This window comes from Drosophila busckii, chromosome X (genome assembly GCF_011750605.1).
Source record: "Drosophila busckii strain San Diego stock center, stock number 13000-0081.31 chromosome X, ASM1175060v1, whole genome shotgun sequence".
Taxonomy (NCBI): domain Eukaryota; kingdom Metazoa; phylum Arthropoda; class Insecta; order Diptera; family Drosophilidae; genus Drosophila; species Drosophila busckii.
Window position 1 is genome coordinate 21,619,737 of NC_046608.1, and position 13,168 is coordinate 21,632,904.

The 13,168-nt window shown below is 37.4% G+C and overlaps 1 protein-coding gene across 1 annotated transcript in view; it reads right to left on the reverse strand.

Moving 5' to 3' along the window:
* The window catches only part of LOC108606238 (teneurin-a), a 66,391-nt gene that overhangs the window by 17,481 nt on the left and 35,742 nt on the right, over nt 1–13,168 (reverse strand). Inside the window, exon 10 of the mRNA XM_033294528.1 lies at nt 1,375–1,494. Coding sequence (XP_033150419.1) covers nt 1,375–1,494 — 120 coding nt within the window. The remainder of the gene's footprint in view (nt 1–1,374; nt 1,495–13,168) is intronic.

Consider the following 13,168-nt stretch of genomic DNA (forward strand, 5'->3'; position numbering starts at 1 on the left):
ATAAATACAAATAACAGCGTCAAAGTCACGTAGACGACTTAGCGACGCGCTCAAAGCTATGCTACACTTTCTTTTTGCAGCGCTCATACTAGCTGTGTGTGTGTGTGTGTGTGTTAACACAAATAATCAGCAGACTGCTGGTTGCCACTGTCTGTGCACAGATTTTATTTGTGTGGCCATAATAAAATCAGCAGACAGCAGCAGAGGGTGCGAATGTTTATTTAAATTGGACCAACAAAGACATTCGAAAAACACAAACAACACACACACACACACACACTGACACACACAGCAAAAAGAAAATTTTGTGCTTGCTGCTGCAACGGAAATCCTTTTTACCCCAGACACACACAAATATTTATATTAGTTGGATTTTGATTTGATTGCCAGAGGTTTTTGGCCAATTTTTTTGCACTTAGTTTTTTGGCTAAACACAGGACAGCGCTGAGCGCTCTCAATGGCTAACTGTAGTCTTGGCTCTAGCATTTAATTAAAAACTAATAACTTGCTTTATCTGCTGCACACATAAACTGACTCGCATGTAATCAACGGCAGCAGCTGCCGTCAACTGGGCTAACAAATTATGAAAAAAATTACTCATACGTAAGTAATTTGCCAAGATTAAAGCGGTCGCCAAGCAGCAGCAGCAGCCACTACAGTCAGCCCAGGCTATGTAAGAGGCTCTCTACACTAATAGGCATAAGTATGCGCACAATACAAAATTGCTAACATTAAATTATTTACGTAGCTGCTAATAAGATTTGATTGGCTTGTTAGCAAAGCATTGAAAATGTGTAAAAATAAATTTGTTAATAATTTTAAAGCAGTTTGTAGTTAAACTGGGCGCTTGATTATTTTCTAAGTTTATAGAGACTTTCGCCTCAAAAATGTAATGAATTGCCAATTGCCAAAGTTAAACTTAATTTTTAGCTATTGCCGCTAATAAATATAGTGGCACTAATGATGGTCAATAATATTATGAATTGTTTAATCAACTAATAATTCAACTGTTTTGTCTTTGATATTTTTATATTGAAATTAGCTACGTTTAACTTGGACTGATTTAAATTGCAGCCTCATTGTTTTCTAACTCAACATGAATTTCCAATTGCCAAAGATAAACTTAGCTTTAAGCTATTGCCGCTAATAAAAATTGTGGCATTAATATTAGTCATAAATGAATTGAATAATAAATTTAATCGCAACTGTAGCTAAGTTTAACTTAGTCGAACTTTAAGCAAAGAGCTGTAAGCAATTGAGTTAAGCTCAATCGTCTTTAAAATTAAATTAAACGCCTTGCCTTGCCCTCAGTTTCCTGCCAATACTTATAGCTAGCACTGTTTAGTTAGTTAGTTAATCTAGTGTTAAGCTTACCAGCCGCCTTGACGAGTTAGCGTGAATCCAAAGCGCGCATCCCGATCCACCGAGACGCGTATGCCAACAATGCCGAGTCCTTGGGGTGTGATGACCTGACCGCGCATCACCGAAACGCGACTAAAGTGTGTCCAAGTGTGTAAATTGCGTGTGTGTGTGTGTGTGTGTGAGTGTGAAAAAGAGAAACATTTTGTTAGAAACTTGTACAAAGCGCGCTGCATGGCAAATGTGACGAAAATAAATAAATAATAATCAATATCAATATCAATGAGAACATTTAGTTGTTGTTATTGTCGTTTGTTTTGTATGTAAGTATTTTGTATACGAGAGTATGGTATATATAACATTTAAAAATATATATTTAAATATATATATATATATAGAGAGAGAGAGAGTTGTATATAACGTATCGCTAAGAGTATTTAGAAATAAAGTAACAAAAAGTAGATTTGCATATTAAATTTTAATCAACTTTAAGTGAGCGATGATTGTGTGTGTGTGTGTGTGTGTGTGTGTGTAGCTCAGTGTTTGCTTGAATAATTCAATTATGTTGAAATAATATGTCAAATCAATTCTATTTTTGTTTTTTATGTGTAAACAAAAATATTTATACGTATTTTTTATCAAGTGCAGCATCAGATTGAAGAAAAACTGAAAACATAACTGTGCATTGTAGAGTTGGCGATAACAATCGAAAATCGTTGTTATCGATTAGCGCGCAGTAAGTAAAACAATTAACCATTGAATTAAGTAAAGAACATGCAACTAAGTTGAGCGAACGAACGCAGCTTCAATTTATAATTTACTGCCAACTAACAGTTAACATTTATATATATATATATATTCCATCTAGATATAATATATACATTAAGAATTTGAAACAAAGCAAAGATGAAAGTAAAGTTTAGCTGCTTTTCTGTGATATTTTTCAAGTTTGTGGAGCAGCAATAATAACGCGTTAAATTAACTGCAGTTGATATGGCAACGCTGCGTATTGAATACACATATTTTGGCAATTTAGTTGGAAAAATGTGCGCCAGCAGGTGCGGAAACCTTGAAACAAAATGACGCAGTGTGTGATGATGGCCAAGGGAAGAGTCTGCAGCAAATGGCGCAATTGTTTGCACTAATTATTGCTGAACTGAACGCACACACACAGTCAAGGCTTGGGGGGCTGGGGCTGGGGCTGGGGCGTGGCAGCAGCTTGCAGTTGTCGTTGTTGTTGCCACTTGCAACTTTTGCGCAACGCAAAAGTTCTCAAAACATTTTCAACTTTTCAAGTGTTGCAATTTCTCAACCAACCAACCAACCACCCACCCACCCAACTGCCTTAACCTTATGCTGTGTATATAAACACATAATGTACAATATGTGGGTCAGCTCATGTGTGTGTGTGTGTTGGACTTTTATTGTAGCAGCACTTGAGAGGTTGCTGCTAGTGGGGGCGTGGCAGTTCTTTAGTGACTTCTAATTGCAATTGACCAAATGCCAAGGCAGTCACTGTGGCGGCTTCAGACCACAGCCAGGCATATGCCGCTGTATTGGTGTAACGTTGGTGTAACGTTGTTGTTGTTGTTGTTGGTGTGTTGGTGTGCGCAGCTCGTTCATTTTTGCTGCTTCAATTCGATTCAATGAAGCACAATTTTATTTGAAATCAAACCGAAAAGCAAATTGCACACACACACACACACACAGAGCGAGCGAGAGCGAGAAAGAGACAGGCGCACATGTATTCCAATTCATTGAAGTGGTGAGTGCCATTGATTTTTATTTCACATTTGATTCGTTTCGTTTCATTTATTATTGATTTGATTTATTTTTACTGCAGCCAACGAAAGTCGCTTGTAGTCGCATTGAGTTGGCTGCTCAGCCTCTCTCTATATAGCTATAGAAAATTACTCATACGCGCTGTGTGCCAGCGTAACAATCTTTTTGCTTTGATTTGGCTTGAGGTCACAACAATAGCCAAAAAGCACTCGAAATAATGCGCTGAGTGCTTCAAAGGGAAATTTATTTAACGTCTTTGTTAAGCGCAATTCAATCAGCGGCGCTGGCCACTCAAAATCCGTAAGCGACAGAGATAGCGCAACTGTGTGCGAGAGAGAGAGAGAGCGCGGCCTTGGCTAAACAAAAATGTTGCAGCGACTTTGCTCTCTCGACTAATCGCTGTTTGCAGCGAATGAGCAATAAAGCAGTCAACAGCGCATAGGGCGTAGTAGGCGTGGCATTGTCGCCACAGTTGCCACCTTTTGTGTCAAAAGTGCACTTCCATTATTAGCGCATTGTGTGGCAAGCGGCGGCGGCGGCGACGGCGGCAACGAACGAAAATATGAGACGAGAGGCAACAGCCATAAAGGAGGAAGTGCATTTAATTTCTTTTCTTTAGCAAACTTTGCGCCAAGCACAAAGTGTGTGCGACTGTGTGTGTGACTGTGTGTGTGTGTGTGCTGAAGTGGCAAGGTGGCAAACAGCGCTGGGGCAGCGCCATTCATAAAGCAGACTTGCCACAGCAGCAGCGCCCAGAGCGCAGCCTGATAATGTTGCAAGCGCAACATTTTTTTCGCTTCACGCTTTTGTTGTTGCTGCTGCTGCTGCTGCTGTTGCTGCTGCTGCTGTTGTTGTTGTTGCTGCTGTTGTTGGGCTTGGCTTACCGCGACACACAAAGTGGCATCATCGTCTCATCATAAAAATTGAGCACGACTTAGTTGACTTTTGCGCATACAAAAGGCCAAGCCAAGCCAAGCTGAGCGAGCTGAGCGAGCTAGAGCGACTGAGCGACAGCGTGAGCGAGCAAGCGAGAGTATATAATTTTAATTTGGCTTTATTTTCATGACGCCCACGACGCTGCTGAAAGGCTGCAGACTGAAAGATGCAAGCGTAGAAACAAAGGCCAGCGCTGCAGGCGTTGAGTGGGTGGTTGGGTGGGTTTCGGTGTGGGCTGCTCTGCGCTTTATGTTCATTTAGCCTGAAACAGTTTTTCGAAACATTTTTCAGCTGCACAAACCGTGCGCGCCACACTTTTCTTTTACGCTTTTGTAACCACGATAAATGTGCTTTATGTAGCGAGAGCGACCCAAGCCAAACACCCACCCAACCCTACCAAACACCCAACCAACCCAAACACCCATTGCCTTGCCCTGATGAAATGTTTCCTGCTCACAGTTTTTGCTTTTTTCGCGTTTTTCTCATTATAAAAAAAAAATGGAGTATGTTTGCCCAGAGATAGGCGAAAAATATATTCCAAGCCAAGTGCGCCCAGCGCCTCCTCGCCCAGCGTTATGAGCTGCAAGGCTCAAAGACGCGCTCTCACTCTCGCTCTCTCTCTCTGTCTCTCTTTAGCTAGCAGAGATATTATAAATAAATAACAGCTGCAGGTTTGTAAGCAGCCGCTGCCAACTCGCATGGCAGCAGCAAAAAGAAAAGAGTTTGAATAGAATTTTTAAGTTTGCCATTTACCAAGCATGCAGTTTACTTGGGTGCTGGTGGGTGGGTGGGTGGTGTTGCAATAGCAACAAAAAAAAAGCGTCTTTAGTAGCGTGTAATTTGCACTTTGTAAATTTGCATAAAAGCTGCAGCGCCACAAAAAAAAAAAAGGGGTTCGAATGCTATAAACTGGGCTAACAGCCACAAGCTCAAGTTTGCTTGAAGAAAGTCTCGCTCGCGCTTCATTTAGACGCTGCCAAGTGGCTGCATCAGACTACAATATACACTTTAAAAAAGCTTTAAAAATAAACCAACTCAAGCGTTAGCAAACTTTTGTTTACTTTTTGCTATACAAATTAAATATTTGTCATTGCACGACGAATTGACTCAATTCGTTTAATTTCAACATTTTTAATGTTAAGCTCTTTAAGCTCTTATAACATTTGTTTGCAGTTTAAAGTATTACTAACTAAAGTTGTCAAATAAATTAATTCACTGCAATTAATTTTATAAATTTGTTGCAATTTGTAGCAAATATTTGCATTATATATTAAATTAGTAAGCTTTTAATTTTGCTAATTTTCATTAAAAATGCATTTAAAATGATATAGAATTTTCTTTGCATTTAAAATGATTTAGAATTTTCTTTTTCAACTTTAAGCAATAATGATGATCATGCCTAATTCTAAATCAACTTGTAATTGTTCAATAAATTAATTCAATTGTATATGTGAAATTTATAAGCTTTTAATTTTTTTATTTTATTTTTTTTTATTTTATTTTATAAAAGCTATGATCAGAGCTAAGGTGTTAAATAAATTAATTCAATGCAATAAATTAACTTTAGAAAATTGTTGCAATTTGTAGCAAGTTATTGAATAATATATTAAATTAATTAGCTTTTGATTTTGGTAATTTTCTTTTTAAACTTCAAGCATTTAAATTAATAAGCTTTTAATTTTTAGAATTTTCTTTTACAACTTTAAGCATTAAGTCATAATGAAAAGTTATGTATAATTCTAAAATAAAATGAATTAGCTTTGAATTTTTTACTGCTTGCTTTGCAGTTTGAAGTGTTTAATTCATTATTTTTTTAATGCATTTTTTGCTGCTAAGTATAATTTTTTCTTTGCTATTTTGACTAGCATAAAACTGATTTATTGTTTTTATATATGAAATTGATTTTATGCTTTGAAGACAGTCGCTCTCGCTCTCGCTCTGTCTCTGTCGCTGCTGCTGCTGCTGGTCACAATTGGCTCAGCATAAAGCATTGTTAGCGTTTTTTATTTGCTTGGAACATGCAACTGTGCAACAAATACTAGTGGCGCACAGCTTATACATTTTATAGCTACATGCAGCCATTACAGGGGCCCTTAACCCTATATCTGTTCACATTCTCGCCACTGTGGCAGTCACATGGCAACGGTCGTCGCCACAACGAGCGGCACGAAAACGTTTTTCAGTTTTTATTATGGCTCTGGTTGCTGGTTGCTGCTGGTTGTTGTTGTTGTCAGTTTTACAATTTGCACTTCAGTTAAATGCAACGCGCAACCGCCAAAAAGAATAATAACAATAACGGGGCAGCAGCAGCAACAAAACAAAGCAACAAAAAATATGTTGCTATTGTAAATCCAAGCTAAAACTTATGGGGCAGCCAAACCAAACCAAACCACCCACAACAATTTCTAGCGCAAAAGGCCATTAAAAATTGTTGCTGATGTCGAATTAGCGACATGGCTTGCCAACTGTGTGTGTGTGTGTGTGTGTGTGTGCGAGCGAGAGCACGCTAGCCATAGCTGAAAGGGTTACTCGGACCAGGGCCACATAAATATATCTAATCTCACATAAAAGTAATTACTTTCAGCTGCTGTTGCTATCGAAAAATATTAAATTATATTGAGTGCATACAACACACACACACACACACACATACACACATAACCACAGGCCATAACTGCCAGCACGCTCTATTGCTATCTCTTTCAGCGTTTTGGCCACATGTTTCCGTTTTCTTTTTGCTGCGCTCGACGGCGACTGCAGCAAAAAATTCCGCGAATTTTCGCGTTTTGCTTTTTACTTTATTTTTGTCCCGTCGTCTTTCTTTTGTTTGCGGGCTATACCTTGCTAACTGCCTTGCTATTGCTATCTCATTCACTCGCGCGTACTGCGCCGTGTAACTTATACGGGTATTAATTTTGGTTTATGTGCAACTTGTAATTTTTTTCTGTTGCTCTTTGTGTCTGACACGGGCGCGACTGCTGACCTTAGAGCGGCAGATCAAAGCAGCAGCAGCAGGCAGCAATGGCCGCCGCCGCCGACGCTGATAACAGCAAAGGGGCGCCCCGACTATGTCTATGAGTTTTTTAATTTATTTACAATACGTGCAGCACATTGATATCAATCCCCCCAGTTCCCTCTCCAACTCTCTATCTCACTCTAACTGCTAAAAATTGAATTAAAAATAAAAAAAACGGTGCCCCCACCCCTATTTTAGCTACGCCCATGGGCTCATAGCTGCAATTAACTTAATTCGCTCTGAATATAAATTTTCTAAATTTATCGCTTATGTCGCTTAGCCGCTTAGTCGCTTATGTCGCTTATGTCACTTATGTCGCTTAGTCGCTTATGTCGCTTAGTCGCCTATGTCGCTTAGTCGCTTATGTCGCCTATGTCGCTTAGTCGCTTATGTCGCTTATGTAGCTCAGTAGCCTATGTCACTTATGTCGCCTAGTCGCTTAGTCGCCTAGTCGCTTATATCGCTTTATGAATTTCGCGCACTATTGTAATACTTTTTGTTTATATAAACTAAGTCAAATTCCCATTATTTTTGTAACAATTTCACTAATTATTTCACTGCATAATAAAATATAATTAATAATTATTTCAGCATTGTTTATGATTTTATTTTTCAACTTGAGCAATTACCTATGGCCAATTAAACAAAATTTACCATTAATATTTTTTAACATTAAGCGTCGTATTTTCTATGCAGTCTATGCAACTGAATATTTTAGAATTATTCTTGGTTCGATTTTTCGCTATATCCAATTTGCTAAATTCCCAGTATTTAATACTATCAAAAGCAAATACAAATCAGTTCTCACCTATTAAAATATTTCTGCAGCTAATTAAATCAAAAGCCTTGTGTGGATTTTGTGTGTTTTGAATTAAATTCCCAAATCTCAAACATGTTTTAAGTGCTTAATTTATGCAATATATATATATATAGACTTCTTCTATAAGCTATTTGCCATTGAATTCAATTTCTCTTAGTTTACTTAGTCAAGCTTTGTTATTGTTTCCTTTTTTTTTTTTAAGCCTTGCCCAAAGTGCTTAATAAACTATTAGCCATTAATTTTTAAGCAACCGCAGTCAAGTCAAGGTCTTAGTGTTAGTCTTAGACTTAGTCGCAGTCTCTTTGTGCAACTGTATTATTTATTACAAAAGCGCAAGTACTAAGAGCAGCGCATGAGCGACTTGGCTGGAAGGACGAGCTACTTAGTGGGAGTTAAGAATACTTTGCTATGCTGCTTAGCGTGGCCACTTGGCTGGTTAATCAGTTTAGCTGAGCCTGAAACAAAAGCCAAGTGAGCAGGAGTCAAGTGGGTGGGGGGGATGCAGGCAAAGTTGACAGCGCTTAGCGAAATATGCAAACTGAAATACGCAGACGTGCATTAGCAACGCGGGTGGGCGGATGGACGGGCGGACAGACGAACTGGCACTTTGGCTGTTAACTAACCACCAAACTAACCGCCAGCGCCCAAACAGCACGAAAACGAAAAAAATGGGAAAGCAGTAAGCAATGCTAGAGAGCAAAGGCAAAGGACACTGCCATAGTTATAGCTTATGGCATATTCAACAAAAGCGAGACTCGCTCTGTGTGACTGCAGCATGTCCTGCTGTACTGTCGTCCTTGCTGGCTGGCTGGCTGGCTGGTTGGCGTCGTCGACGTTGTTAGGGAAAAAGTCAAGCCGAAATGAAAGCCAAAACAGGAAGTAATCTATAGTCGCCGCCATTGTTTATTGTTTAATTTTTAGTCAACGTTATTGTTGTTGCTCACTCTGCGCTTTCTTTTTTTGTAACAGAACCCCCCCACCCCCCGCTAAACAGCGCCCATGCTATTGTTAACAATTTTTGCATTTGGCTGTTGTCGTTGCAAGTAGCAAAAAGTTTTCAATGTGCAGACGTCGACGACGACGACGACGACGCGCATTGTTCGCTGATGCCACAATCTTAACGTCAGCAACCCCCCCTCCCCCTTTGCGCCACAAGCATGCCACATAACCGTGCCACTTGAGCAGCACAATGCCGTGGCGCGAGGTAAAAGCAAAGCACAAAGCTAGCCCGAAAGGCAAAAGACATCGTTGACAACGCAACGCAATCCAATTCCAACAGAGCCCCCTACCCGCACCCCCTTACACACAACACCCATGGCTTGGCGTAGTCTTAGCTCTCTCTCTTTGTGACAGGCAGGCAGCGGCTCCAGCTTCAGCTACAGCTACAGCTCTGTAGCCCATAACACGCCCGTATCGCATTTACTTGGATTTCATTTTATCGGGGCGACGGGGCCAGCGCAATGTCACCCAGTTTCCATAGCAGCTACTACAGCTTCATCACACACACACACACACATACTGACTGTCTTATAATTGCGTTGCGGTGTCGGGTTATGCAACAAGCGACGGCGACGGCGATGGCAGTGGCAGTGGCAGTGGCAGTGGCAAAGATAGAAACCAGAAACCATAGCTGACGACACTCAGCGATTATGGTTATGTCAGTAGCAAAGCTACACACACACACACACACACGCACACATACACATGCATACGCATACGCACATAAGTATGCATGGCTTAAAGCTGTGCGTGTGGGCGTGGCAGCAGCAGCAAAAGCATAACAATGACAACAAGCTGCAATAAAGAATTTCACACACATATATGTGTGTGTATGTGTGTGTGTGTGTTATATGTGTGTGTGTCCCATATCAATTTCCAACTGCCTGCTGGTTTTAATTTAATTAATTGCTGCTTAATTTAAGCCTGAAAAATATCACATTTATATATATTTATATTTTTTTTTGTTAACATTTAATATATAGAAACATCGATAAAGAACACAACTTGCCTAGATAGAGCGCAAAATTATAGTATAACTCAAATATTTGCATTCGAAATTGTTGAAAAAAAAAATTATTTATTTTTTTTTTTTTTGAAATTTTTGTTTCATATCATTGTTTGAGCACTTCAATAAATTTATGTTTCAGTGTGCGTGTGTGTGTGTGTGTATGTTTTTTTTCGTGTGTGTGTGTGTGTGTGTATTTGTTGGAAAACATATAAACAAATGACTTAGACGCAGACAATTAGGACAGTAGGGAATACGTTAGGATAGGATTAGGGGTATCGTTTTTTTTTTTTTTTTTTCGTTTGGGTATTCAACATATAAGGATATATTTATATATATTTCTTTTCATTTTATATTTCATTTGCATGTTATTTTGACCATAATTTTAATTTGATATTTATATTTAGTTATCTGCTTTCTGTTCTGTTATAGGTAAGAATAAAATTTATACAACTGTTCTTGGCATATTGCAATTGAAAAAAAAAATCATATGCTAACCTACATTGTACTTGTTGTGTCACCAAAACATTGCTTGGTTTTTTATATATTTTATAGTTGGAAAATATAAATGTTAAAAACAAACTCATTGGCTATATATTTGAAGATGAGTTTTGATAAAAAGCGTTTGATTCAAAACTGAAATTAAATGGAAATGAAAACAAAAGAGACATTTACAGTACTAGCTAAGAAAAGAGAGAGTGATAGAGATAGAGCGAGAGGGAGAGCGTAGCAGTATAGCAATATAAGAAAATTATAAAAAAAAACTATAAATGTATCGACGATGTGAACAAAAACATATAGATGGATTTATAAGAACCGAACAGTTCAGAATTGCATAATTTTTTGGTTGGTGAGCATGAGTAAGAAATTCGGTGAACTTTTTTGTTGTTGTGGTTACGAGCGTTACTATTAACTAGTAGGTTTTTATTTTTTTGGTAACGAGTAGCGAGTAGAGTTCTGTGTGTGTGTGTGTGTGTAACGAGCGGCGAGTGTGTTCAAGTGGATTGGGAGCACATTAAATAAAAATAATACTTAGACTTAGTCTTAGCTGCTTCTGCTTTTGCTTCTTTTTTTGCTGCTCATGCCAAATGAATAGTTAACAAAATTATAAACAATTACAACAATGACTTTTGGTTGGTGTATTGTTGTTGTTGTTGTGTTGTTGTTGGTGTTGTTAGTATGCATGTTAATAGTTGTTAATTTGTTAAGAAGAAGTAAACATGAATAATAAACCAAACTAAATACACATAGACACGTACACATAACACATACATAAATATAATAATAGAGATTATTTGCAGTTGCAGTTCTCAATCTTTTTGTATTTCTTAATCCATTTTAAACAGTTATATATTAATTAATGTTCTGTGGCATGTATTTATTTTTGCATGGCCGCTAACAAAAATGCAATGTACGACGTTTAAATGCAACATAAAAAAATGTTTAAAAAACAGTAATGCATGAAAATGTTTTCGTTGCGTGTGTGTGTGTAAAAAACTTAAATTTCTTTTTATATGGCTTTTTATTTTTATTTATTTTATTTACATGAACGATTTGCTGGCTTCGCTGGATTGGAATTTAATTGAATGATTGGCACAGTATTTGAAAAAAAAAAAAAAGTGAAAATTTGTATGCGCTGGAATAACTGGAACGGAATTGTGGGAATTGAAGCAATTACAGCAGAAAATTGATTTTGCAGCTGCACAGCTGTCAGAAACTGTTGTTCAACACTGGATTCAACACAACTGGGTGCACAAAATAAACGAAAAGTTAAACTTGTTGGGTGTGTACTCGTTTTTTTTTTTATGGGTTTGATGCATATTTTTGGGATATTTTGTGATATGATTATGAAGAGAGATAGAGAGATAGTGAGAGCGAAATAGAGAACATGTATAAGATGCATATAAATTGAAAAGAAATCAAAATATAGCGACTATGGGCGGCCTAGGCCAAAAATACAAATACTTGTAATTGTTGTTGTTTGTTTGTTTGTCTGTTTTGTTTGAATTTGTTGTAAAACATTTAACAGCTGTGTAGTATTCCTTTAAATTTTTTTTAGGTTTCTTAGTTGGTTTTTTTCGACTTACCGAGGCGTGAACGAGCTCCAGAAGAGACTACATTGTTCACAGGTTGCAAACGTTGTGGTTATATTCGAAATGTTTATCGTCATCGATTATTGTGATATTATTTTGATTGTTTTTTTTTTTGGTTGTTGGTGTTGTTTTTTTTTTTTTTTTGATTTTGAGGTTGATTGCATATGAGGAGTTGCATTAATTTTTTTGTTGTAAATTTGAAATTTGTGTAGTTTATTTTTTGATTTGATATTTTTTTTTTGGTTTTAGCACACAACATGAAGGTATCGAGCCACAGCAACAGAGTAGGACAGTACACAATTAATTGACAGGACAATAAAAAAGAAATTAAAAAAGACAAAAATGCTTTTCGTTAACGAATTTATCAAGTTGTTGTTGGTTGTATATAGCGCAAGTTTCAATACCTAAACATAGTAGCTAAATATGTTTTTTTTTTCGAAATGAAACAAACAAACTGAAGCGTACAAAGAAATTAAAACCAAAAACACACTTGACAAACACACACTGGAAATCAATTGGATGAATCTGCTGGCATATAGTAGTATATATAAAATATAGAGTAGACGTAAGTACTTAGTGCTGCTTGTGGGGTAGTTAACATCAGTAGTAGCTAGGCTAGTTCGGGACGCAGCGAGCTGTTGTTACGTATACGTAATATGCAAGTACGGCCAGTTGTACGATTTTAGTACGTTTGGTTAGTTTGGGTTAAAGTTACTTACAAATCATAAACAAACACACACAATACAAAAATGAAAAGTTAAACAAATGAAATTGTAATTGAAATGCAAAGCTGCGCTTAATATACAGTTAGTTATCATATATACCTATAGATACTTATATATTGGAGAAATCATAAAAACAACAACAAAAAAGTACACTTGATCCTATCGAGAGTTGGTATCGAGATTGATTCGTCTGTTTGGTTCATACTTTGCACTTACATCAATCTTGCGATTGAAAATGAAACCGTGTTACAAACGTAAAACAAAAGCAAATCAAGAGTAAGTCAGACTTAAGTCCACACAACCGATAAGCAAATTAATAAACAGCTAAACTAGTAGTAGTAGTAGTAGTAGTTGCTAGTTATTAACATTTGGTTCGCTTAAACTAAAGTTGTATATTTTCATATTTTCTTTTATAAGGTCATTATTTTGTTG